Source organism: Typopeltis vanoorti, chromosome 19, assembly GCF_054136105.1.
Source record: "Typopeltis vanoorti isolate ZY-2024b chromosome 19, IOZ_Tvanoo_1.0, whole genome shotgun sequence".
Taxonomy (NCBI): Eukaryota; Metazoa; Arthropoda; class Arachnida; order Uropygi; family Thelyphonidae; genus Typopeltis; species Typopeltis vanoorti.
The window spans coordinates 72,242,880-72,267,974 of NC_143567.1; the positions used below are offsets into that span (position 1 = coordinate 72,242,880).

General features: G+C 35.0%; 1 protein-coding gene across 1 annotated transcript in view; it reads left to right on the plus strand.

The window, feature by feature from the left end:
- The window catches only part of LOC150096239 (midasin), a 1,081,806-nt gene that overhangs the window by 824,698 nt on the left and 232,013 nt on the right, over positions 1-25,095 (plus strand). Inside the window, exons 66-69 of the mRNA XM_090409469.1 lie at positions 5,755-5,904; positions 10,301-10,396; positions 15,404-15,498; positions 21,367-21,478. Of these exons, the coding sequence (XP_090265595.1) occupies positions 5,755-5,904; positions 10,301-10,396; positions 15,404-15,498; positions 21,367-21,478 (453 nt within the window). The remainder of the gene's footprint in view (positions 1-5,754; positions 5,905-10,300; positions 10,397-15,403; positions 15,499-21,366; positions 21,479-25,095) is intronic.

Genomic DNA, 25,095 nt, shown 5'->3' on the forward strand with positions numbered 1-25,095 from the left:
GATTTCTACAGTATGTTCAATATATTTACTGCCGAGTTATGAGTTAAATGAGATGGAATTTGATAATTGTATATTTTAACTGCCTCAGCCCAAACTTTCCATGGGTGACTTTAATACAGAATAATACTCTGTGTTGTATTTTTTAATTAACATGAAAAACACAAGGGATAAGTAATACTATTTATCTCATCATCTCATCTTCCTTTTACCCTCTTTTACCTTGCGGTGTCGAGGATTTATTAATCATCGGACCTCAAACCGTGCACAGGATAAGGTGGTCAGCTGCACACCCCAGTGTATCCTATGTCCTGTAGTGTTGAGTTCTCAAGGCCAGTTTGCCTGCTTTGTGGAATTAAAAACCCTACTGTCCACGCCCAAGACCGGCTAACTTGGCTATGGCTGAGGAAGATCCTTCAGCTCCTCATGTCACCGTGGGAATCGAACCTAGGACACTCCTTCCCCAGGCATATGGTTGTGAAGTGCACAACCACTAGAATAACTGCCCGGACATATATTTTAGCCTGACTGACAACTCTACATCTTAGATGGAGAGAGAGAGAGAGAGAGATAGTCATTCCAAACAACAACCCCTCTCTGTCTTTGGGAAAATCTCATTTTAATCACATATCAGTAATTTTTTTAATGAATTAAAAGTTAATGAATTATCAATATTTTCTCTGTGTTGTTTTATGTATAACATCACACAGCTCTTGCTTTTTAAATCAATCCATTGTTTGCATTCTACTTTGTAATTAATTATTACAAAGTGGAATGTTGCCACTGATGATGGGGCTGTAATATTCAGGCTGAAATATATGACTTTAAATAAATAGTATCACTTATCCGTTGAGGTGTTTTTTTTTTTTTTTTTTTTTTTTTTTTTTCATGTTAATTGAGGAAACCTCTCATGTCACAAGTATCTCTGTGGTAATGCCAACACAACTGCATGAGGTCATATCATTGAGCAAATGATTAAAAATTATGCCATCTCTCTTCTTAATAATGGAGTCAATACCCTCTTCCACATGCCTACCCACTCTTGTTATGCAATAGATCTTGTGTGGGAAGTCAGAGAGAATATCTATGGAAGTAAACATTTTCTTGTTATTTACACTGTCTTCACAGTGCAAATTCTCTTTTCTTCATGCTGTGTGAGTGATAACCTTCAAGGCCATGACTAAATACTTAGAGAACGCCTCCATTCGAAGGGAACAACAGTTAGTGCACGAGCCCAAACCTGTCAGTAACATGTCAGGAGGCTTCCCAATCAGCTGGTGCATAAACCCACTACCACCTACTCTGCCAGGTCATGCCTGGAGAGGAAGTCTAAATAGTGGTATGTGGGGGGCACTGTCATGGCACAGAGACTGGTTTCTCTCTGTACAGAAGTCATGTCCAAGAGTCTGTCTTCTCTCACTGCGCATCCTCACTATATCCTTCCATCTAATCGCACTTATAATAAAACCTATGAAGACTCTCACAAACAATAACAGTGACACTGTGACAAAAGCAAAATTCTTGTTTTTGCCACTTTACTAACATCCATGGCATTACCATAAACATAAATGATGGCCTTCATTACTTGCAGTTTTCCAGACCAGACATCTTATTTCTGACAGAAACTCGCGTTACAGCTACATCAACTACTGTCTGCTTCCAGTGCCCAAACTATACACTTCATGATTCTTTTCACTGCAAGGGTCATACCTGTGTCTTTGTGAAATCTGACATAAATGGATAAGTATCTGTTTGTCATAATTGGAACATTTTGTTATTATATTCTTCAGTATTCAGGATGACTGTGACTCTGTTGAACCATGTCCTAAATTCTGCTAATACTAATGGGTAAAACTCTATCAATCATCCAGTCTTATGGGACAAATTGGAAAATATCTTTTGATGCTATGATGAACTGGAAAGAAGAATTGTAGAATCTAAATAAATTGTCCTCAACCTGGTGCATCTCAACACTAACCTTAGTGTTGAGATGTATTCTACTTAACTTTAATGTGTAGATTTTTTTTGTCTTTCACAATGTTTGTTGGTAGTTCACTTTTGTTATGCATCTGAAGAAGTCTTCTATGAAGATGAAAAACTAGTTGTGCAGTCTACTTAATTCAAATAGTGTTTCTTCTATTTTTATCTCTCAGCTTATAGTCATTTAATCTATTAAAAAAATATAAAAAAAATTATACACAAAAAAAAAACCCAGGTTTATAAAATTACTTGGTATCCTTAACACACACACACACACACATATTATATATATATGCTTTCAGGAACATTGACTCAGTTGTTATGATACATTTTAATAAGATTTAATGACTAAAACCGAGAATAATAGTAAGGCTTTATTGAAATAAAAACACAACTAGTTTCAGCTTTTGACAGCCTTCTTCAGGTGTCTTCTAAGAATAGTAATAAAAACAGTAATAAAAATACTGAAGTTTAAAACTGTGGAGTGCAGGAAAATTGCACTACATAATTGACATGAAAAAACGTTGTATTTACATTTAAGTTGTTCTTACAAATGTGGCATTGTTTGTTGAGTGCATGCTTGCAGACTCGCAAGCACCAGTACTGAACAACAGCAGAGTGACTATCAAGGAAACTATGTCAAAACTTGCAAGCCTTCTTACAAGCTTTCCAAACATCTTGCTAAATACCTCAAGTGTTTTTCTAATAAGTCTTCATCCTTCGTTAACAATACCTTGGACTTTATATCACAAATTAAAGATATAACTATCAACGAGAATGACATAATAGCAAGTTTTGACATAGTTTCCTTATTTACGAATGTCCATAAAGAAGTGCTAATATCACTAAAGAACAAATTATCCAAAAAAATGTTTGCTTTACTAACCCATTGCGTTAAGTCTGGTTACTTCTGATATCAAGACACCATCTACAAACAGAACCAAGGTCTAGCGATGGGCAACCCTTTATCTCCTATTCTTGCGAACATTTACTTGGAGGATTTTGAAACTAAAGCTATATCATCCTTCTCATTTAAACCAAAACTTTGGAAATGTCATGTAGATGACATTTTTATTATTTGGAGTCACGGCCATAACTTTCTCATGGATTTTCTTAATCATCTCAATAATCAGCATCCTAATATAAAATTCACAGTTGAACTTGAATATGACAATTCCCTACCATTCCTAGGTATAAAACTTTCATGCTGCTCTGGAAAATTTAGAATCTCCATGTATAGAAAACCTATGCAAACTAATAGATATCTTCACAGTCAGTCCCATCATTTTCCTCCACAAAAACTTGGAACTATTTCTACCTTGGGACATAGAGCATGCTCTCTTCTGAATGATCCAGATGAACTTCAAAAAGAAATTAATTACCTCTCTCATGTCTTTAGACAAATGGATATTCTGATAAAACCATTAAAAAATTTCTTCTAAATCCTCCTAGCCACCGCACTGAAGAAATAACTAACTTTAAGGGTAACATCTCCATCCCGTACATCAGTTCAGTTTCCAAAAAATTAACTAAAGTTCTTAAAAAGTATAACATCAGGACCTTATTCACTATACTTCCAAAAATCCGCTTGCTGTAAGCTATTCAAAGCCTCATCATCATAATCTGAAGTATCCTGGTGTATATAAGATATGGTGTGATTGTAATATCCCTTATTTTGGTCAAACAAATAAATCTATTGAACTACGTATGGAGGAACACAAGAGAGACATCTCTTACAAAAGAACACATGCCAGTGCCTTGTCTAGTCATGTTCTTTTCTTGAACAATCCTAATGATGAACACCAGGGTCATTCAGTCTGCTGGGATATATCCGAAAACATCTTTCGTTGCCATGATGAGTTTGAGAGAAAAATTGTGGAGTCCAGAGAAATCATCCTTAATTGTGAACATTTAAATAACAATTTGAGCTACAACATCCCTGATAGTCACTCTGCTGTTGTTCGGTACTGCCGTTCGCGAGAGTCTGCAAGCACACACACTCGACAAACAATGCCACGTTTGTAAATACAACGTTTTTTCATGTCAATTATGTAGTGCAATTTTCCTGTGCTTCACAGTTTTAAACTTCTGTGTTTTTATTACTGTTTCCTATTCTTAGAAGACACCTGATGAAGGCTGTCAAAAGCCAAAACTAGTTGTGTTTTTATTTCAATAAAGCCTTACTATTATTCTCGGTTTTAGTCATTAAATCTTATTAATATATATATATATATATATATGTTTGCTGTTGAGATGTATATTACTAAGATTCAGAAATATATTTTCCAACTACAGGCAGTCCCCTGGTTACAGATGAGATGTATTCCTGATAAACAGCACATAATACGGTAGTAACAATAATAATAATAACAATACTATAATGGCTCATATATGGCAATAAATAATACAGTATAATAATAATAATACTCCTGTATGTGATTTCTGTAAAATAAGTTACAGAAACTATTGTGCTCTTTCTTTTAATTCAAGCAAACAGAACATAAAAACAAACTTATACAAAAAGTTTAAATAGGACATAGGAGAAATTTCAAAAAAGAGTATTAAATGTTAGCACTCACCTAATGTTACATCAATGTCTTGCTTACTGGAAGGAGCATTTTTGAAGCAAGAAGGTAGGTAACATTAATCGGATGATGGAGATGGTGCTGGAGAGGATGGAGTGGGTGCTTGGAGAATCAGGATTTGATTCAGTTGCTGGAGGAGGGAAGCTTGTCACTGAAGTCGGTTTCTAGAAAAAAGGTATCCAGGGTTGTTCGCATAGCCTTTTTTTTTTTTTTTCATCCTGAATGGCCTTGTAGCAGCTGATGTTCTCACTAACTGCATGGTAAAACTTTGTTAACTGCTCAGTATTAGGAACTTGCAAATCCTGCTTCAATGAGATGATAGGCTTCAGCTAATTCTTTTGTCATAAACTTTCTTGCTCTGGGTCTTCTGATTCTTCATGTTCTTGTGTTTCTATCAACTGCTTCTCTATCTTCATAAGGTCTTCATTGGTTAATTCTTGGAAATGGGACTCTAGTAAGTCAATGAAAATGATATCATTGACTTACTAGAGTCCCATTGATAGCGGCAAAATCAGTGCATTGCCGCTATCCATGACAGCTTTTCTGTGAAGCCACGAAAATTATCACAGAATTGAGTTTGTTCCACACTCCTTTGATTGTTAATTGCTTCACTTCCTCCCAAGAATCAGCAATGTTTTTGATGGCATAATTCTTAGAGAACTCTCTCAAAGTCATCACCATCTTCTGCAACCCTGACTGCTTGTGGGAATGTATGCCATAAGTAATAAGCCTTAAATGCAGAAATGACTCCCTGATCCATTGACTATCCATCATAGTCCATGGTCCATCACAGACTCACAAAATCAAATAAAAAAAATTAAAAAAAGTGATACTGTGCATAAGCAACTGTATAAACAATGAGACTATCTGCTAACAAAGCTGCTGCACCAATGAACCGCGTGTGCCATGTGGGTTTGTTTACATGCACGGAAGAAACTAGTTCCCGAATTGTTAATTTAATTATTAATTATCTTTATTGGGGAGGGAGCCTTGGGAGCCTGTTCATATGTATGGAATGCTGTAAGTCAGGTCATCCTTAACCTGGGGACCACCTGTATTTAATGCAGCATATTCTTTTTTTTATATATATATATTTAGTGCATCAATTATGCTGATCTATTCAGACTGCTTTCATCAAATAGCTCCAGATAATTGGTGCTCTAAATATAACTATGTGATTTCTGTGTTTTAGAATTTTTTGCCTGCTGACTGCCAATCATATGACATTTATCATGATCCAAATCCCAAAAAAGCAATTTCCTGTCGCCCATTATTGGAAAAGTTGGAAAGTCATATAAATACTCTGCTGGAACAATTTCCAGATCATCCAACACTGAAGAGAGTAAGTCTAAATTTTACATTATTTTAACTATATAATTAAATAGTCACTCTATATATTAAAATATTAATTTCTGTAAAATTGATTATTATATAGAACTGTTCGTTCAAAATATATTTTAATCTTGTTATTATTATTATTATTTGACACCTCCAGGGAGTCCAAGGATTCATCGAGGGAGGGCACCTGCTCTGCAACTCTGTCTCCACTGCTCAATCCACCAACTGACCACAACTACACCAACGGCATCTACTGCCAACCACCACCACTGGTATTTCCGTAGACACTCACAAACATCCATGCCCATGGCGGGATTCAAACCCATAGCCTTTTGGCTGGAGAGTGGACATGCTAACCACTCGGCCATCCAGGCCGGCTAAATCATATTGCATTAATAATTTTCTAACCAATTTTTCTTTTAGTGTTATGCATGGATTTTATAGTGAATGAACTATCTTTATACTGCACATCATTTTGGATTCTTCACGATGATGTGAGGTATGAAGCTTATGAGAATCACTGCATTAGGAATAGGAAGTATTTTATTTCCAGTATTTTAGTACCGAAGGAATCCATTAAGTTTGGATGAAAACTTTGCAGAATCTCAGCAACAGCCTCATATTCTCCTGAATTTTTAATATTGAAAGAGCAGCAAGAGAAACAGCAATTAAGCTTCTGTACCAAGGGCATAGAGCCATACAATCAGCCATTTGTTAAAGAGGCTGATTGTATATTTCAAAAGAGCCCTTTTGCTATCTCACCTTAGTGTAGTGGACCCTGATGACATCCATTATGAGATGATTAAACACCTCCCATCATCTTCCATCATTCTCCTTCTCTTACTATACAACAGAATATTTACGCAGGAAGTGTTTCTGGATTCTTGGCATAAGTTGATTGTCATTGCTATCCCAAAGCCAGGCAAGGATTCAACCCAGACCAACAATTATCATCTCATTGGTCTGATTAGCTGTCTTTGTAAGGTCTTGGGAAAAAAATGGTAAATGCAAGGCTTCTATGGTACTTAGAAAGCATACCAGTCAACCTTGAATCATTGGGTCCGTTTATAAACATGTATAAGAGACACTTTCACGAAAAAAGCATGTGGTTTCAGCGTTCTTTGACATGGAAAAAGCCTATGATCCAGCCCTGGAGATATAGCATATTAAAAGACCTGTTTAATCTGGGTCTGGGGGCGGGTGTACATTCCTGTTTTTATTAAAAATTTCTCTCCAGCCGTTCTGTTCCAAGTCCAGGTGTTTAGCACATTAGCTCAACCATATCATCAAGAAAAGTGGGTTCCTAAAGGCTCTGTTTCAAGTGTGACTGTATTTGCTATTAAAGTGAACTTAATTACTGAACAGCTTTCTCTCACAGTAGGTAATTGTCTTTATGTTGATGATTTCACATTTTATGCTCACTCCTGAAATATGTGGGTCATTGAAAGACAACTTCAACAAGTAATCAATCGTATCTTTCATGGGTTCACGTTATCTATGTACACTTCTGGCAAAAATGCACTCTCCACCCCGATCCTGATTTAAGATGTGACAGGCTGATATTTTCATAGTTCCAGAGGCCAAGTTTCTGGGATTCATCTTTGATAGAAAGCTCAGTTTCTTTACACACATTGTCATCTTCAGGATAAGTGCAAAAAAAAAATGCATTGAACATCCTCTTTCGAATGGGGTGCTGATCGATGTTCCTTCCTCTGCATTTATCATGCACTTGTACATTCAAAGCTTGATTATAGGTCCCAGGTCTACAGTTTTGCAAGGAAGAGCACACTCCAGTGGTTGGACCCAGTCCATCATTAAGGTACTGTCCGACCACATATCCGAGACCCTAGTCTGGCAACTTGTCAAGAAGAGTCAATTCATGCTGAGGGGAGAAAGAAATAAAGAATGTACGAATTGGTCACCAACATGCGAAATCATGTGCTTTATATGTAAAATTTTCCAACTGTTATACAATCAAAATAGGTACCACTTTAAAAACTAGAATTTTCATAAAAGAAAGGCTAATTTTCCAATGTGTGATAATAAACAACTCATCCCACAAGATGGATTGATTACCCTAACATCAGAATGGATTCGCCGCCTTCTGACATGTGTTGAAGGGTCTTGCATCTGTGGGTGTACAGTATCTGATTACCTACCAGTGCTTTTCACACATCAATCATTCAATGCCTTTATGCCGAGCAAAATGTCCCCCCCCCCCCCGTTACTTAGATGAAAATATATGTCTCTTAATTATGCTCTAAAAATAAAGTCCCTTTGAGATTGACATACACAAACTAGTCTCTTTTCTCTACATTAGGAGGTCCTATCAGACTGCCATCTGTCCTTTTGGTATGCAAATAGTAACATGCATTTTTGGTATGCATGTTACTATTTGGCATGAGTGCTGACAATATTACCCTCATCAAACAGAACAGTATTCCTCCATGGCAGACTTGCACCCCATTTTGCAGCCTCTCACTTTGTCAACCACAGAAGTCTCATCCATCTACCTTCAGTTGTTCAATGCACACAGAGCAGCCCAGTCTAATTTCTTGCCCATTTATGCTGATGGTTCAAGATCAGAGATCTCTTCTGACTGTGTTGCTGTCCCTAACATTACAATTTCTAATGAGATCCCACCTGATTGCCTGTACAACAGAGCTGCATGCCATTCAGCTTGCAATTGTGTATATCAAAAAAAACTCCTACCAGAATTAATTTATGCAGATTCTTTGAGTTCTTTACCGACTGTCTCCTCTCTGGTGTATTATCCACATCCATTGCTTGCACAAAAAATAAATAAATCTCTTGCACAAAATAAAGATCCCTTAATTTTTATGTTCAGTTGTGTTGGATTCCCAGCTACATTGGAAATAAAAGAAATGACATCACAGATGCAGCTGCTAGATCAGTTCATATTTTCTCCACCTACTCTTTGACTGTCTCCTCTCTGGTGTATTATCCACATCCATTGCTTGCACAAAAAATAAATAAATCTCTTGCACAAAATAAAGATCCCTTAATTTTTATGTTCAGTTGTGTTGGATTCCCAGCTACATTGGAAATAAAAGAAATGACTTCACAGATGCAGCTGCTAGATCAGTTCATATTTTCTCCACCTACTCTTTGACAGTCTCCTATACTAACTACACAGAAGTTATAAAATTAGAGTTAATTGCACAATAATATTACTCATGATAGGAAGTACTGACAAACAAATTACATCAGATTAAGCACTGGCAGTCTAGTCAGTGCAGTAACAGAGGAGAGAAAGTTATTGCTAGGCTCTGCATAAGTCACAGTCATCTCATATATTCTTATTTACTTAAGGCTGATGACCCACCTATGTATGGAAAATGCAAGACACCCGTCTTACCATTAGTCATATTCTGGTGGAGTGCGAGCACTTCACACAAGAGAGAAATTACATTTTTATGTATCTGGCCAAGTCCTATATGCTCAGTCAGATGTTATCAGACTCAGATAGATTGCACAATGTTTTCAGATTTTTAAAAAATATTAATTGATTTAAAGACATGATTATGGATTTGTATATATGTAATGTTGCATTGTAAATACTAAACATTGTACATATATTTTGTACTATTCACTATTTTATCTCCTTGTAACTGTTTATTTATTTATTTATTTACCTACCAACACCCTATGTACTGATGTAACCCATGTCCTGGTGTAGTATGACCTTTGCTGTCCTTGTGTCATAAAACCCAAATCAATCAATCAAACTAAAATTCTCAGCAGTTTACTGAAAACTATTAACTCATCAACAAATATGTCAGGCATTACCATTCCCTAAAAACATGCTCTCTTCTATACTGCTAGGCTGCATATTATGTTCCATGTTCTTGCAGCTTATCCTTTAAAACAGATCATTTGAAAAGCATATTTCTGAATATCAAATTTATATTATTTATTTGATTACAATTCATAAGTCTGGGTTGGAACAACACAAAATTACTACACAGAAGCATTTATAAATATAAATACAAATTCTGAAGATATTTTTCAAGACATAAAAATGAAATATTTGCCAGTAATTTTAAGTTACTAAAGTCTGTGTTTTTTTCTGTCGAATATTTCTCTTATATCTTAAAGGAAAAACAGTATATACAAATATGCCTTGTAAAATATTTCTTTTTCCAGCAGCATGAAATGTAAAACCGCAAAATGTCACTTATAAAATGACCTGATATGTTGTTGCTTTGTATTATTATTATTGTCACTTTGTCTTGACATTGTCAGTATTCTGCAATTCTAATTGTAAATTTAATTTTTTAATATTTAACTAGTAGAAATATTACAGTAATTTATGTAGATGTGTCAAATGAATATTTTATTACTTAGCATGATAGTATAATATATCTCATTTCTCTTAGGTTCTTCAGATTATTGATCGCATTTTGAGCTTTCCTGTTAATAGTCCATTAATTAAATTTGTTACTGGTTTTGAGACAGTTTTAGCTGCTGCACAGGTAAGTGTCCTGTTTGAGTTATTGTTTTAAGCAAGTAAATTATGGAATTTACTTTTGGAAATAAACATTTACAAAGATCAAAATTTTCAGTCGCATTTCAATGCCATCGGTGTGAACAGTTAAAGCAAAACACAGTAGAAAAACAATGAAAATTATAGCATGCAATGTAATATTTTTTGCACCAGGAGAGCACGATCTGTAAGGAAAGGACATTGACATCATTATCAACTAATAAGTTATTTAACACAATCATGAAGGGTATCGAGTAAGATAAATTCCCAAAACTGGGAAAGTTTAAGAGAGCAATTTCTGTTCATACTAGGATAATGGTGTGGGCTCGTTTCAACAAATGATGCTTCATGTCATCATGAAATTCCATCATGCTGCACTATCATTTTCTTTTGGTTTAAACCAGGGGTGGTCAACCACTTTTGGAGGCAAAATAATTCTGGTAAGATTTAGAGCTGCAACCTTTGATCGTTGCTATGGTACGGGAGTGAGTGAGTGTGTGCATAGTGAGGTGAGAGGTGGGGATGCAAAAGCTATGCCTGCCTGGCATAACATGTTAGTTACAATTTATTAAATCTAAATATAGATCTGTTTTAAATTATGAATATTTGAACGAGCTTGTAAGACCTGCTTTGACTAATCACACACCTAATTTTAAGGAGCTTTCTAAGAAATGGATACAAGGTAGACCTCTACTAGTAAATAACTAAAATTATTGTATTTTGACTTTAAAATTATTCTAATTATTCAAAGTAAACTTCATTTAATGTGTTTCGAATTAAACTTTTTTATTACAGCAATTTTTATTAATCCTGTTTTTCTTTCCCTCATCTTTTCTTTATTTTGTTCCTTTTTTTTGTTGTCTCCTCTTCTCTTTTTGTTTATTTTTTCCTAGTAGAGCGAGAAGTGACACGTGGCTTGTGAGTATCCATGTAAATACCTACTAATAGAGTATACCTGAGTAGGTGAGAATTAGCCATTAGATCAGAAAACCCCTGTTGGTCCTCACATTCCGTAAGAAGGCTATGTGGACATGTCTTCCTACTTATCTAGCTTTTCACTCTTAAATGACCCTCATCATTATTATTATTACAAAAAAAAAAAAGAAAGAAAGAAAGATAAATGGATAGCATGTTTGATCTTTAATCAACACGCTTCAGGTTTGATTCTCACCATTTTCGTGTTTGTGAATATAATAAATTTAGTTTAATCCTTTATCCAAGTGTGAGCAAACAAAGTTTGTGCCTGAAAATATCTTCAGGACTGGGGTAAGGTGGTACAACACCAGGGCAACTCGTTGCAAAGGTGGAGCAAGTACCAACACTCCTATCTCAGTATCTCCTATAATGCAAAACACATCTCCTTGCGGATATGTCTAATGTTATGCATTAAGGGAATGGCCACTACCCAGACTAGTTTCGACCTTTATTGAGGTCTCTTTGATCGGAGTCAGGCCCAGAAGTGGAGATACCAGGCAGAAGCATTAGTGAGGTCATCTTTACCTATAGGAGTTGCCAAAAGTTGCACTTCTGGGCCTGGCTCCCACTGAAGAGACCTCAATAAAGGTCGAAACTAGTCTGGGTAGTGGCCCTTCCCTTAATGCATAATATTATACATATCCACAAGGAGATGTGTTTTGCATTATGGGAGATACCGAGATAGGAGTGATGTTAGCTTGGTCCACCTTTGCTACGAGTTTCCTGGTGTTGTACTACCTTACCCCAGTCCTGAAGATATTTTCAGTTGCAAACTTTGTAACTATATGCCTGGGGAAGGAGTGTTCTAGGTTCAATTCCCAACACGATGTGAGGAGCTTAAGGCAAGTTAGTTGGTCTTGGGTGTGGACAGCATGTTTTTTCCCACCAATTTATATGGGGTTTTTCATCCCCCAAGCAGGCCAACCGGCCCCGTGAACACACAGGGTACATTCATAGGATATAATACAGCAACCTTGCTCTTAGTGATTTCCCTAGATGGTGGTGTATATATATAGCTGCCCCCAAACAGCTGAAAGGCTCTACCACACAACAACAGCATTTGTTTCATAGTTTGTATGTTTTCTTAACTTACATAAATAAAAAGATTTTTTTGTTGGATATGTCATTGTGTTTATATAATTTAAAAAAAAAACGATTTCGGATCATAACCCTACTTTTCCCATATGATCTGAGTCTCTCATATTGTGATTTATATAACGCGGCATTTCTATGGAACCGTACATCTGCATTATACGAGGGTTACCTGTATATTTAGATATATAGATAGACGTGGTAGACTTCTGGATGATTTAAGAAGTCTATAAGAGTATAAGAAGTATACTGTAATGCACAAGAAAATTAACAGAGATAATAAATATTGTATGAAAATGTTTCTAGCCAACATTTTCCATGTGTGAAATATACTAGACATTAATTTTGGCATATCCCATATTTTTTATGCATTTTATCAAAAGTTTTCTCATAATCTATAAAAGGCTAAATATATCTCCCACTGAAATTCTCATCTCATTTTGGTAATCCGAAACATTTATTTATATATGTGTGTGTGTGTGTGTGTGATTTTCCTTGTCCAAAACCAGTTTGTTCTTCTGAGGGTAAATTATTTACAATATTCTTAATTCTTTTATTCAGATATATACCATATGTTTGATATAGTATTTAATGAGTTTATTTCTCTAATTTCAAAAGTCATCTCTGTCTCCTTTATTAAATATAATATATCTTTTTAACCAATCTGGTGGTACTTGGCATTTGATCAAGTCTAACATTGCACCCTTCTTTCCAAGCTGCCATCTTATGGTAACCCTCCTGTCCTTTGTGAGTGGATTGTTAGCTTCCTCTCTGATTAATCATTACATGTCATGTTGAATGATTCTTCCCTCTCATCTGATTATATTGTCATTGCTGGAATACATTAAGCTTCTGTGTTAATGTATTAACACAGAAGTATTAACCCTCTTTCTCCTATACATCAATGATTTTCTCTCACTAATGCATCCCCTCCTATCCATAGCTTTCCCAATGACATTAAATCACCTCATTCTTCCTAATTATTCACAAAACCATGTAGAATTCAGATAACTCAAGCTTCAATATCTTCCAATGTATATAAAAGCTACCAAAACACAACAATCCTACCTTATTTCCTGGAAGAAAGACCATGCCTCATGTGCCTCACTTTTTATAACACTCTGCTCACTCACTGAGATCAGTTTTCTCCTCTTGAGCTAACTTTCACATCTAGTGTATTCTGGTGTATACACATTATGTCCATAACTGCTTCTGCTTCCAAAAAAGTTTGGTACTATTTTTCATTCTAAACACTACTGCTCAACTTCTAATCACTTTATAAATTCAAAATCTACTCGGCCTTAGAATATTGTTCTTGCATATGAAGTTACGCACAGAAAACTTCCCTCAGAATGCCAAACTGTATCCAAATCAGAGCAATTTGCTTGATAGATGCTGTTTTCTCACTGATTCCCCCTAATGACTTTCTGAAGATGCTCTGTTTCTGCATTATGTCTTCAGTGGAGCAGCATACATATAGATATTCTATATACACTGCTTCACTGAACTAGTCACTGCTGCTTTTCTTTGTACCATGTTCTAACTTGGGCATCTGCTACTTGGCATCCATATACATAATCACTCAGCTTCAGACTCACCAAAGGAACTTTTCATTCTCTTTCTTCATTCTATACACCTCTGTTCTTTGGAACAGTCTTCTCCATACCATATTCTCTAGTCCATACAACTTTCAACTCTTCAAGAAACACATTAGCAGATTCCTTTCTTCTGTCTGACCACTTGCATACACACTTGGCACTGTCATCTTATAAGTCTTTGAGACCTCTTATGTCTAGAGTTGATAAAAAATAAATAAAAAGAGGTATTATTTTGATGAAAAGCATAGTGCCCATTATAACCTTGGTCCATGTGGATGAGATGTTTGATAAGAGACCAGACTTTAATATAACTCTTTGATTATAATAAAACCAAGCCTGGTCCTCTTTTATAAAAATAACTCAATCATGCAGATCTAGGTTATGATGAACATTATGTTTTCTCATTACACCAGTATTTATGTAATTGATATCACTTACATTTATGTAATTGTTTTGTATGTAGTTGTTGTAGTTGGCTCTGATTTTAACACCTGAATTTATGTATTTTCTCCTGAAGAAGCATCTTCATGAGATCTTCTGGAATAGCCATATAAACAATAGAAAGTTAGTGTTTATTAATTCTACCAGGCTTTACCAGCCACTTAAACAATAATAAATTCCATTGAACTTGCCAGGAAATTATTTTCTTGTTTGATTTTTTATCCAAGTGTAAGCAAATAGAGTTTATGCTTGAAGTGCATTCAAGCACAAACATTCCATATAACAAGTAGCTTAGTCATGAGACTGAGCTACCTGTATATAATAGCCAGTTATTTCATGTTATAGCTTTATATTCCATAATGCAAACACACACCCTTTCAGGCATATATAATGCTATGTATTATTGGAAGGACTACTAACCTGGCCCACTTCTACCTTTATCGAGATCTTATCAGTGGGAATCAGACCCAGATGAGATACCAATGTTGAATTAATGCAGAAGTCATATATTTCACATATTCAATACTTTAGTTTAGTGCATTAATGATTTAATACAATAATATAATTCAATTTGCAGCCTAAGTGAAAAAACGTTATACAATAATAGAATCCAGTACCATGCTTTCACTAATAAATCCTATCTCCTTTCTATAAAATAGTTATTTGAGAGTGTTGCAAAATAATTTGTGTACAGCACCAATGCACACACAATAATAATAATAATTAATGATGCTACTAAAATGATGGGTATTTGTAGGGGAAAAAAAAATTACCTAACCAGATAATTGGCATTAGTGATAGGTGAAAAAATTATAGAAATTCAGAATTTAAAGTAGTCTTTAGTATGAAAGAGCAAAAGTTATTCTGTAAATTTTATTTATTCTTTTCAGGATTGGGAAATAAATGCACATAAGGGAGTCTCTCTTCAAACTGAACTCTTAGAAGTGACAGAAATGATCATTGATTGGAGGAAGATGGAACTGGCGTAAGATGAAAGCTTTATTTATACTGTTTACATATTTACAAAGTCTGATTAGTAATAAATCATGTACAATTCTACATTTTATTTTTTTTTTATATAACTCCTACCCATGAAAGGTTGTAGACCTGAATTGGCTTGAAAATAGCTTCATGTATAGTCTGTACAACAGACCTTCTGGACTATGTAAAATAAATAAAAATACAAATAAAATAAAATAAATAAAAGACAAAATTAAGAATAAATAAATAAAAAATAGTAAAAAAATTGAAAAAGAAACACTTAGCCCAGTCACTGGTACTAATGTACTTAATTTGTCTTTTATTTATTTTCTTTTATTTGTATTTTTATTTATTTTACATAGTCCAGAAGGTCTGCTGTACAGACTACACATGAAGCTATTTTCAAGCCAATTCAGGCCTTCGATAATCTGGGTATGGTCTCACACCGAGTAGTAAAATTTATCTCTCACCTAAAGACAATCACAAAGATTTATGCCTACAGTTCAAACTCGTAACCTGTGGGGCTAGAGAGTGGATATGCTAACTACTTGGCCAACCAGGCCAGCATCTGGAGGAGATGTAAAATTATTTGCTGTAAGGAGTGATCTAATGCATGTTGTCCTAAACTCATCATCATCATCATCATCAATTTCCTGATATGTACCCCCAAGGCATGTTCAGGTTACTGTGACAACACTACATGATTAAGTTTACATTATTATTAATCTCCTGTCAACAAGTTTCCTCCAAATCAATCAATTACTTGTGAGCACTCCAGTGATTTTCAACCTTTTTCATAATATGGCACACCTAGACTAATTATTAAAATTCTGTGGCACACTAAAAATATATTCTTTTAATTTTTTTGACGATCTGGCAAAAAAAGACATAATTTTGATTGATTTACATACAGAAGATATTAATAATAGTAATTACTTCTCCTTTCTGGGAGCTTCAAGGGAATAAATGCACAAATTACGACATTATTTCTTTCAATTAATATAATTTCACAAATCTAGCGGCACACCTGAAGACTCTCACGACACACCAATGTAACCCGGCACACCGGTTGAAAATCGCTGCTCCAATATTTTTATATCTAATATTTTGTGCTTCTAAGGTACTTGTGACTGAATCAATCCACCTAGACCTTTGTCTTCCTCTGGGTTTCTTTTCTGCCATCTTGGCATCAAACACCTCTTTTTCTAATCTTTCTTCAACCATTCTATTTAAGTAGCCATATTATCTTAGATTAGCTCTGCTCACATATTTTTGAATGCTAATAATGCCAAGTTCATTTTTATTATGATTCGGCCATTGATACCATCAGTTCACTACCCTAATTTTTATCAGAACCTTCATATCTGTGGTCTCTAGTCTGATCAAAGTGTTTTATTTCTAACCCAACTCTCAGATCTTGGGAGTTTTTTCCAACTTGGTTAGACTATAATAAATTTAGTTTAATCCTTTATCCAAGTGTAAGCAAACAAAGTTTGCTCCTGAAGCATCTTCAGGACTGAGGCAACTCGTGGTAAAGGTGGACCAAGCTCTCATCACTCCTTGTCTCAGTATCTCCCATAATGCAAAGCACATCTCCTTGCGGACATGTATAATGCTATACATTAAGGGAAGGGCCACTATCCAGACCAGTTTCGACCTTTATTGAGGTCTCATCAGTGAAAGCCAGACCCAGAAGTGGTGATACTAGGGCAGAAGCAATGGAGAAGTCATATTTACCTAACTCTCAGATCGTGACTTAAAACTGGTTTAAACACTGTCTTGAATACTGATAGTTTGGTGTTTTGGCTTATTTCTCTCTTATTCTATATAAATTTATTCACCTGTCTATCCACCATACCAGCTTTGCTTATTCTGTTCTCTATTTGCAGATTTAACCTGCCATCTTCACTAAAACTGTACTTAAATAGCTAAAATATTTACTTGTTCTACAGAATCTCTAATCAGAATGCAGCTGAAGTTTTCTATGCTCCTGCCTATTTTCATAGTTTTGGTCTTATTATTGCTGATTTTCATGCCAGTTTTGCCTGTTATTCAATTTAGTTAGTAAATCCTGGAGACTTGCACTAGATGTGTTTAGGAGTACATCATCATCATCTGCATAAAGCAAAGAGCTAAGTTTGACATCTCCAATTCTAATATCAGGACCTTGATGTCACTATCTTTCATAATGTGATCCATATAGATGATGAATAAGAGTGGAAATAATGTTCATCCTTGTCTTACCTCTGATTTTACATCAAATCATCTTCCTGTATTTCCTTCAATTCTAACTGCTGACTGACAACTTAAATATAGACTATGTAATACTCTGCATAATGTTCCATTCACCTTATATAACTGTAGCATTTTGAATAGTTTTTCTCTTGGCACCTTGTCATATGCCTTTTCCAGATCTACAAAATTAAGTACAGATCCTTGTCATATTCCCACAATTTCTCAACTGTTTGTCTTAAAGTGAAAATCTGATTGTGACAACCTCTACTAGGCCTCACCCCAGCTTGTTAGAGCTCTTCTCCAAGTTTCTCTTGTACAATCTGTCTCAACCTCTTTTCAAGTTGCTTGCATAAATCTTACCTAGAACACTTAGTAGAGAAACTCCTCTGTAATTCTCACATTCAGTTTTCTTCCCTTTTTTATAGATGGGTGATATGAGAGTTCTATTCCAATCACTGGGAATTCGGCCTTCTGAATTATACAGTATAGCTGCTGCAAAACTTTTATACTTCCACACTTAAGCATTTCTTGAATATCACTACTCTGGCTGCCTTTCCACATTTCAAGTTTTTGATGGCTTTTTTCTAACTCAAGTATTGATATGTACTCTTCTTTCCATTCCTGTTGTAAATTTTCTAGTATGGTTCTGTCACTGCTTTGTTCGTTTAACAGTCTCTCCAAGTAATTACTCCAGACATTTAGGATATCCTTATCTTAGTTTTCATGCCACCTTGATCAGCTTTGTTTCCTTTTACAGTACTCTTTCCTCCATTTCTAAGCTACTTCAATACCCTCCAGAACATTTTGCCACCTTCCTGATATTTTTTTCTACATTTTTACCAGTCTTCCCATGACTTTTGTTTAGCTACTTTTACACAGAGTTTTCTTACATTTTTCTCTGTATTCTTTTAGGGCATCTCCTGACTTATTTGCTAGGAACTTTTGGTATGCTTTCTTCTTTTCCAGGACTACTGCTTGTGTCCACCATGGTGTTCTCATTTTTCTATTCTTACAGACAACTTCACCACATACCTCCCTAGCTGAATTCAATCAGTATCTTCTTCAGAGTTTGCCAATGAGATTCCAAGGTTTGGTTCTTGTTTTCAATTTTTTGTTTTCTTCAATAATGGTTATATAGTAAACTCTGCAATTTAACTTTTAAAGCTACTCAACTTTAATTCTTTTTAAAACTTTCTTACATACTGTTCTTTTCAATGTGATATCCATTTTCATCCTGTTTAGTACTAAGTAATGGTCACTTCCAATTTGAAATCCTCTATACACACTTGTATCCTGAACCAGCATGTTGATATTACTATCACCAATGACATAGTCAATGAGGCTTTTCTTATTTTTTGTGTCTTCTCTCCATGTGAACTTGAGTACATCTTTATGTTGAAACATGGTGTAATTAATGACTAGTCCATGTTTTGAGTAGAAGTCTGGTAAATACTTGCCGTTATTATTAGCTTTGCTCTTTTCTCCAAATTTTTCAAAAATGTTCCTATATGCCTGGTGGGATTCATTTCCTACTCTGCTATTCAAATCTCCAACAAGGACCATATTTTCTTTGTCAGCTGCCTGTTCTGATGACTCAAAAAAAAAATTCTTCCACTTTTTCCTTAAAAGAACCTTCTGTGACACCATAGGCACAAATAAGTTTCATTGTCCATCTCCCCCATTTTGAAGTTTGCCCATATAACTCTACTTGAAACTGCCTTCCAATCAAGAAGTTTATCTTCATGTTTGGTATTGAATGCTATTGCTACTCATTCCTTTCCTTGATCATTATTGCCTGAAAATAACATCCTGTACTTATTATTTAGTAATATCTCATCTGTTTTTTGTTCTTTGTCTCAGTAATGCCAATTATGTCCATGTGGTACTTTTCCAATTCTTCAGTAAGTTCGATGTCCTTTACATTAATACTCCTTATATTGATGGCTCTTATCTTCAGTTCTTCTGATGTTGGGTTAATTCTTCTTCTTCTAGATGTTGAGCTGGAGCTTGTTTCAGTAGCTGACTTTTCACTGTTCACCCTTGTTTCCTAACAAAAACAGCAGGGGTCTTCAGCGATCAATCATGAGGAACTTAATTGTAGAGGACATAGGAGAGGATGGCTTAATTGTGAGTAAGCAGAAAGTATTTGAGGAAATAAATAACCTTCATGTCAATAAGGTGATGATAAGATTTGATGACATGTTACTATGCATCTTAAGGGAATGTTCCAGGGAATTGGAGTAGCATTGGCATGCCTGTTTAATAACAATCTTACAATAGCACAGGTTCCAGGGGGTGGGGGGGGGTAAAATTGTTCCACTGCATAAAGGTGATGATTTGCTAATCTATATATCTGGAGTCGTGGTGAAGGTACTGAAGAGATTGGTGAAAAGAAGAACACAGAAATGGATTGATAACAGCTGTGTGGTTATCAGCATGGGTTTGTTAAAAAGAGAGATATTTTACTTATGTACTATAACAAGGCGAATGTATCTCCCCTGTCAAGATACTTTGACAGGGGGAGATGCATATACAGTGGCGTACTTGGATTTTGCAAAAGCTTTTGATAGACTGCCACATGACAAGTTGTTAAATAAATTGAAACAAATGGGATTGGATAACAGACTTCTGAGTTGGATCAGTGACTGGCTGTCAGATAGTTATGGTTGTATATGGGGGTGCAGTATCCCGAAAGAGGAGGGGCACTAGTGATATATCGCAGGGGTTAGTTCTGGGACCATTGCTGTTCAATTTGAATATTAATGATATTGGGATTGGTTTAACTAGTGATATGCAGCCATTTGCAGATGATGCAAAATTGGGGAGAGATGCAGAGTCAAGCAGATCTATGGCCTTACAGGAGGACTTGAACAGATTGCATGAATGGGCAGGTAAGTGGAACTGTCAGTTCAGTGTTGCAAAGTGTAAAGTTTTGAGATTTTGTAAGTAGGCCACATTGTACAATAATCCATATGAAGCCTTGATCAGGTCTCATCATGTATACAGCAATGGGATTGAATCGTGGAATATTGCCTAGTAAACAGAAATGCCACCCACTCAACCAAGTAGGTCATCATTGAACATTTGATTTAAATTATACAAAACTTCGGATAATTTGCATAGACAGTGCTTGAATTTTGAAGCAGATCCAGAACCCAGAGGTTCTTGGTCTGCTTCTCTTTGTAAAGGTAGGAATCCTGTCAGTTAAGTAAACCAGTTAAGCTCCATGTGTCCAAAAGTCTCTCAGTCCAGCTAATCAAGGTAATATATAAAATGTTTTAGATTACTATGAACAACATTCTAATAATTCTAAATACAAAATGATTATTAATAACAAATTACTTCATGCTGTTTTTGAAGTAGGAAAACTTGCATAGTTATTATTGTCATGTTGGAGGCGGGTATAAACCTCATTTTTCTATAAGAAGATGGGTTTTATTATCCGTTATAACTGTAACATTCTGCCTTGAACCCCAGCTAGCATATTTATTATTAAATCATAAAAGAAAAATAGCTTCATGAATTTAAAACTACTAACTTGAGACTTTTGCCAATCAAATTAATTAGATCTGTTACAGTAGTCATTTAGAGATTTCCTAATAAGCCCTATCTTAGACCTGTCTTTCTTTATTCACAGGTGTTGGTCTCACTGCCTTAATGCTGTAGAGAGAAAGCAACACAACAGTTCTGCCAAGTTTTGGTTTCATTTGTACTTCAATCTCATTCCACGTGTTAATCCAACAAAAATGGTAAATTGGAAAAGTTTAACAATTAATGTGTTTGTTGTTTAAATGCAGTGACCATTTTAAAAAATAAAAAAGTTGTGTTTTTTTTTTCCTATATTATTATGTTCAAATAACGAGAGAAAAAGGAGAAATTGAGTTAATTTGAATCCTGGTCTATACCTCATATACTTTTTTTAATAACTAGAATGTAATTTAATAATCACATTCTAGAATGTGATTATTAACAGTGGAAAATAATCTTAGCAGCAGTAATACATAGAGTATTATAGATAAGTCTCCCATTCTAAGATTTAATGGAATGAATACAGGACATAAATAATTAAACACAATTGTAATTGATCCTATATTTCGTCTCAGTGTCTGAGACTTCATCAAGTAAACAATATTAAAACTGCAAGAATACACTAACAAATGCACAAAACAGTAAGCAGAAAAATTAGAGAGAAAGTCTAAAATCCTGTGACAGTACTCTCTATGGGTGCTGTTGGGCAGCAGGCCTAAGAATTAAAGTTTCCAAAATCTTGGGAAGTTTAATGCAACCATATTTATTAAGATTACATTAGTTTTTTTAAATCTGCTGCTGATTCATATATAAAAAAAAAAGGTCTTTCAAGTTCGAATTTGTTGTGATGAAGCATAGTAGTTTTCTTCCATTAAATTCTGTACAAGGTATCCAAGACAAAAGATACTATGTTGTTGCTTATATTGGTATAGATTTACCAAAAATGTTAGCATGATGGATGCTAGTTCTGCAAACTGCACAGGAAATATCTGTACAGGAGATAATGTGAAAACTGAGACAATGACTAAATACAACATAAGAGAAGGGTTGTAAATTTAGCATAACTATCCCTTCTGAACAGCATCAAGAATTTTTAGAGAAGTCTTAGGTACACTACCAAAAATATGACAGCAGTATTCCACACTTGGACAGATTTGAGATTTGTATAAAGTTACTGTCTAGACAGATAAAAGTAAAATTTAAGAAAATTAGGATGCCAAGTTTTTCTAATCTGCAAATACTATAGAAGTGGTGTGGTTATGCCAGGAAAGGCTAGATGTTCTTTAAGAGATACTTGTACCATGAGAGGTTTCTTTAAATCACATGAAAAACACAAGGAAATAAGCAATAATATTTATTTGAAGCTATATATTTCAACTTGAATATTACAGGCCATCATTAGTGACAATGATAGCTAATTACAAGGTGGAATGTGAACAATGGATTGATTTGAAAGGGTAACAGATGCATGATATTATACATAAAACAATGCAAAGATATAATTGAGGAAACATATTGTTAATTATTCATTAACTGTATTTACAAAAAAAACAAAAAAACTTTGGTAATGTGTGATTATAGAATAAGACTTCCCATATTTTAGATAATGAGAGGAAGTCATTCTGAATTAAGTTTGGAGAGTGAAGTAAGGTCTCAGTGCTTTCTTTAAACAAATGTTCAATTTATAGCAACACAGATGAAGTAAAGCGTGTTTCAGACCATAAGATATCGTGTTCTGTATTTATTCCATGCTGTGCCAAGTCATATTTCCCATTACTGTTGCAATGCAATATTGGTGTTCTTGTATTCTCTTTTCTGTTGAGCATTTGAGCATTGGTTTGTCTGAAGTGAGAACGATGATGTCATAAGGAACTTGGAAGACATCAGGAAGAGCCGGAGGGGGGGGGGGGGGGAGTGGGAGCAAGTGTTAATCCCAGCAACACCTGGTCTATTGACTATCAATCTGAACAAAGGTATGGGAAGATTTTTTTTTTTTTTTTTTTTTTTTTTTTGTGAGGTAAAAAAAAAAGAAGAAAAAATTATGTTTTGGAAGCATTAAAGTGAATAGGTTATTACTCCATCAAAATGTGGACCAGACCATAAAGTGACATTTAGGACGAATTAATGCTGTTTCACATGAAGTTATTGGCATCAAGGACGAAGTCCTTGATGCCAATAACTTCATGCGAAACAGCAGGTTTCTGTAAATCTTTCAGTGGCACATCATGTGCAGAGATGATTGATGGAGGCAAGATCTTTTGTGGACCTTGATGACAGAATCTATATTGGCAGTCAGTGATTAGTTGATGGTTTTGCAGGTATTGAAAAAGTCGACAGTTGATGAACTTATCCATTACTTTAAGCATCCAGGGGGAGAGAATAGGTTGATAACTTGATGGTAGACACTTATTTTTATTTTATTTTTTTGAATTAGCTTATATGTGCTTCCTTCCATGCTATGGGTAGATGCTGAGTACAGTATAGTGTAGAGATGATAAAATATTCCTGATGGTATTCTTTTGAATCCCAGTGAATATTGGGTGAAGTAAGGCCTTAGCACTTTCTTTAAAACATTCAAGGGGACATGTGATATGCAGCATTCCAGATATAGTTCTGGAATGCTGCATATCACAGTAATATTGCAATATCAACTAAAGTAGCCATCTTTAGTTGATATTGCAATATGCCATCAAGGTGAGAGGTACAGATAGGCAGCAAAACAGGTCATTGAACAAGGTCTTGTCCATTGACTTGCTTGATGTTTGTCTCCATCATGTACTTGGAAACTTTTTGCCATTCAAGAAGATTATCCATGTATTTAGTGTGGAATACTAATGCTACTCCTTCCTTTTCCTGATCATTATTTCCTAAATATAACCATTTTTATTTGTTATTTAGAAGGATCTCAGAGCACCTGTTTTTGTCTTTATTTCAGTAATGCAAGTTATGTTGATCTGATATCTCTCCACTTCTTATCTGTTGATTCCTCTTATGGTTTCTATCTTGCATTCAATCGATGATTAGTTGGAGTTTGTTCACCTGCTGTATGTGATAGAGCTTGCATTAAACTACATTAGATTCCATTGCTTCCAGAGGTGCATAATATATTCAGACTCGCAAAGTCTCTCCAGGCAATGAGAAATCTACTGCTACAGCAACATCCAGTACACTTTTAAATTCAACACCACCTCTTTCAGTTATGAAAGCTACACCTTGCAGTTCACTTCTGTTTGATTCCAAGCTATGTTGGAATTAAGGGAAACTAGGCTGTAGATACTGCAGCTAGATCAGCTTGTTTCCCAAACATCTGCCTATACCATATACAGATTATCAGACTAAAACTAATATCCCAGTGGAGAGCTATCTTGGAACAGAGAGACTAATAATAAACTCTATTAAATTAAATTATGGCAGTCTATCCTTCACGGAGTTCAAACAGAGGAAGTTGTTCTTGCTAGTTTCTGCATAGGTCACAGTCATCTTACGCATTCTTATTTACTAAGGGCTGATGACCCACCTATGCGTGAAAATGCATCACACTTCTTACCATCAGTCATATTCTTGTGGAGTGCAGCACTTCACACAGGAGAGGAATGATATTTTTACTTATCTGACTGAGCCCTACACACTCAGGCAGATGTTATCAGACTTGGACAAATTGTATAACATTTACAAATAAGTTTTTACAAATAATTAATTTATTCAATCACATTTGATTATAAATTTATTTATATTTAGATACTGTACTGTAAATACTAAACCTTGTACATACATTTTGTTTAATAATTTATATACTTATAACATTTTTAATATTTTGTATACATAACTATTTATTAAT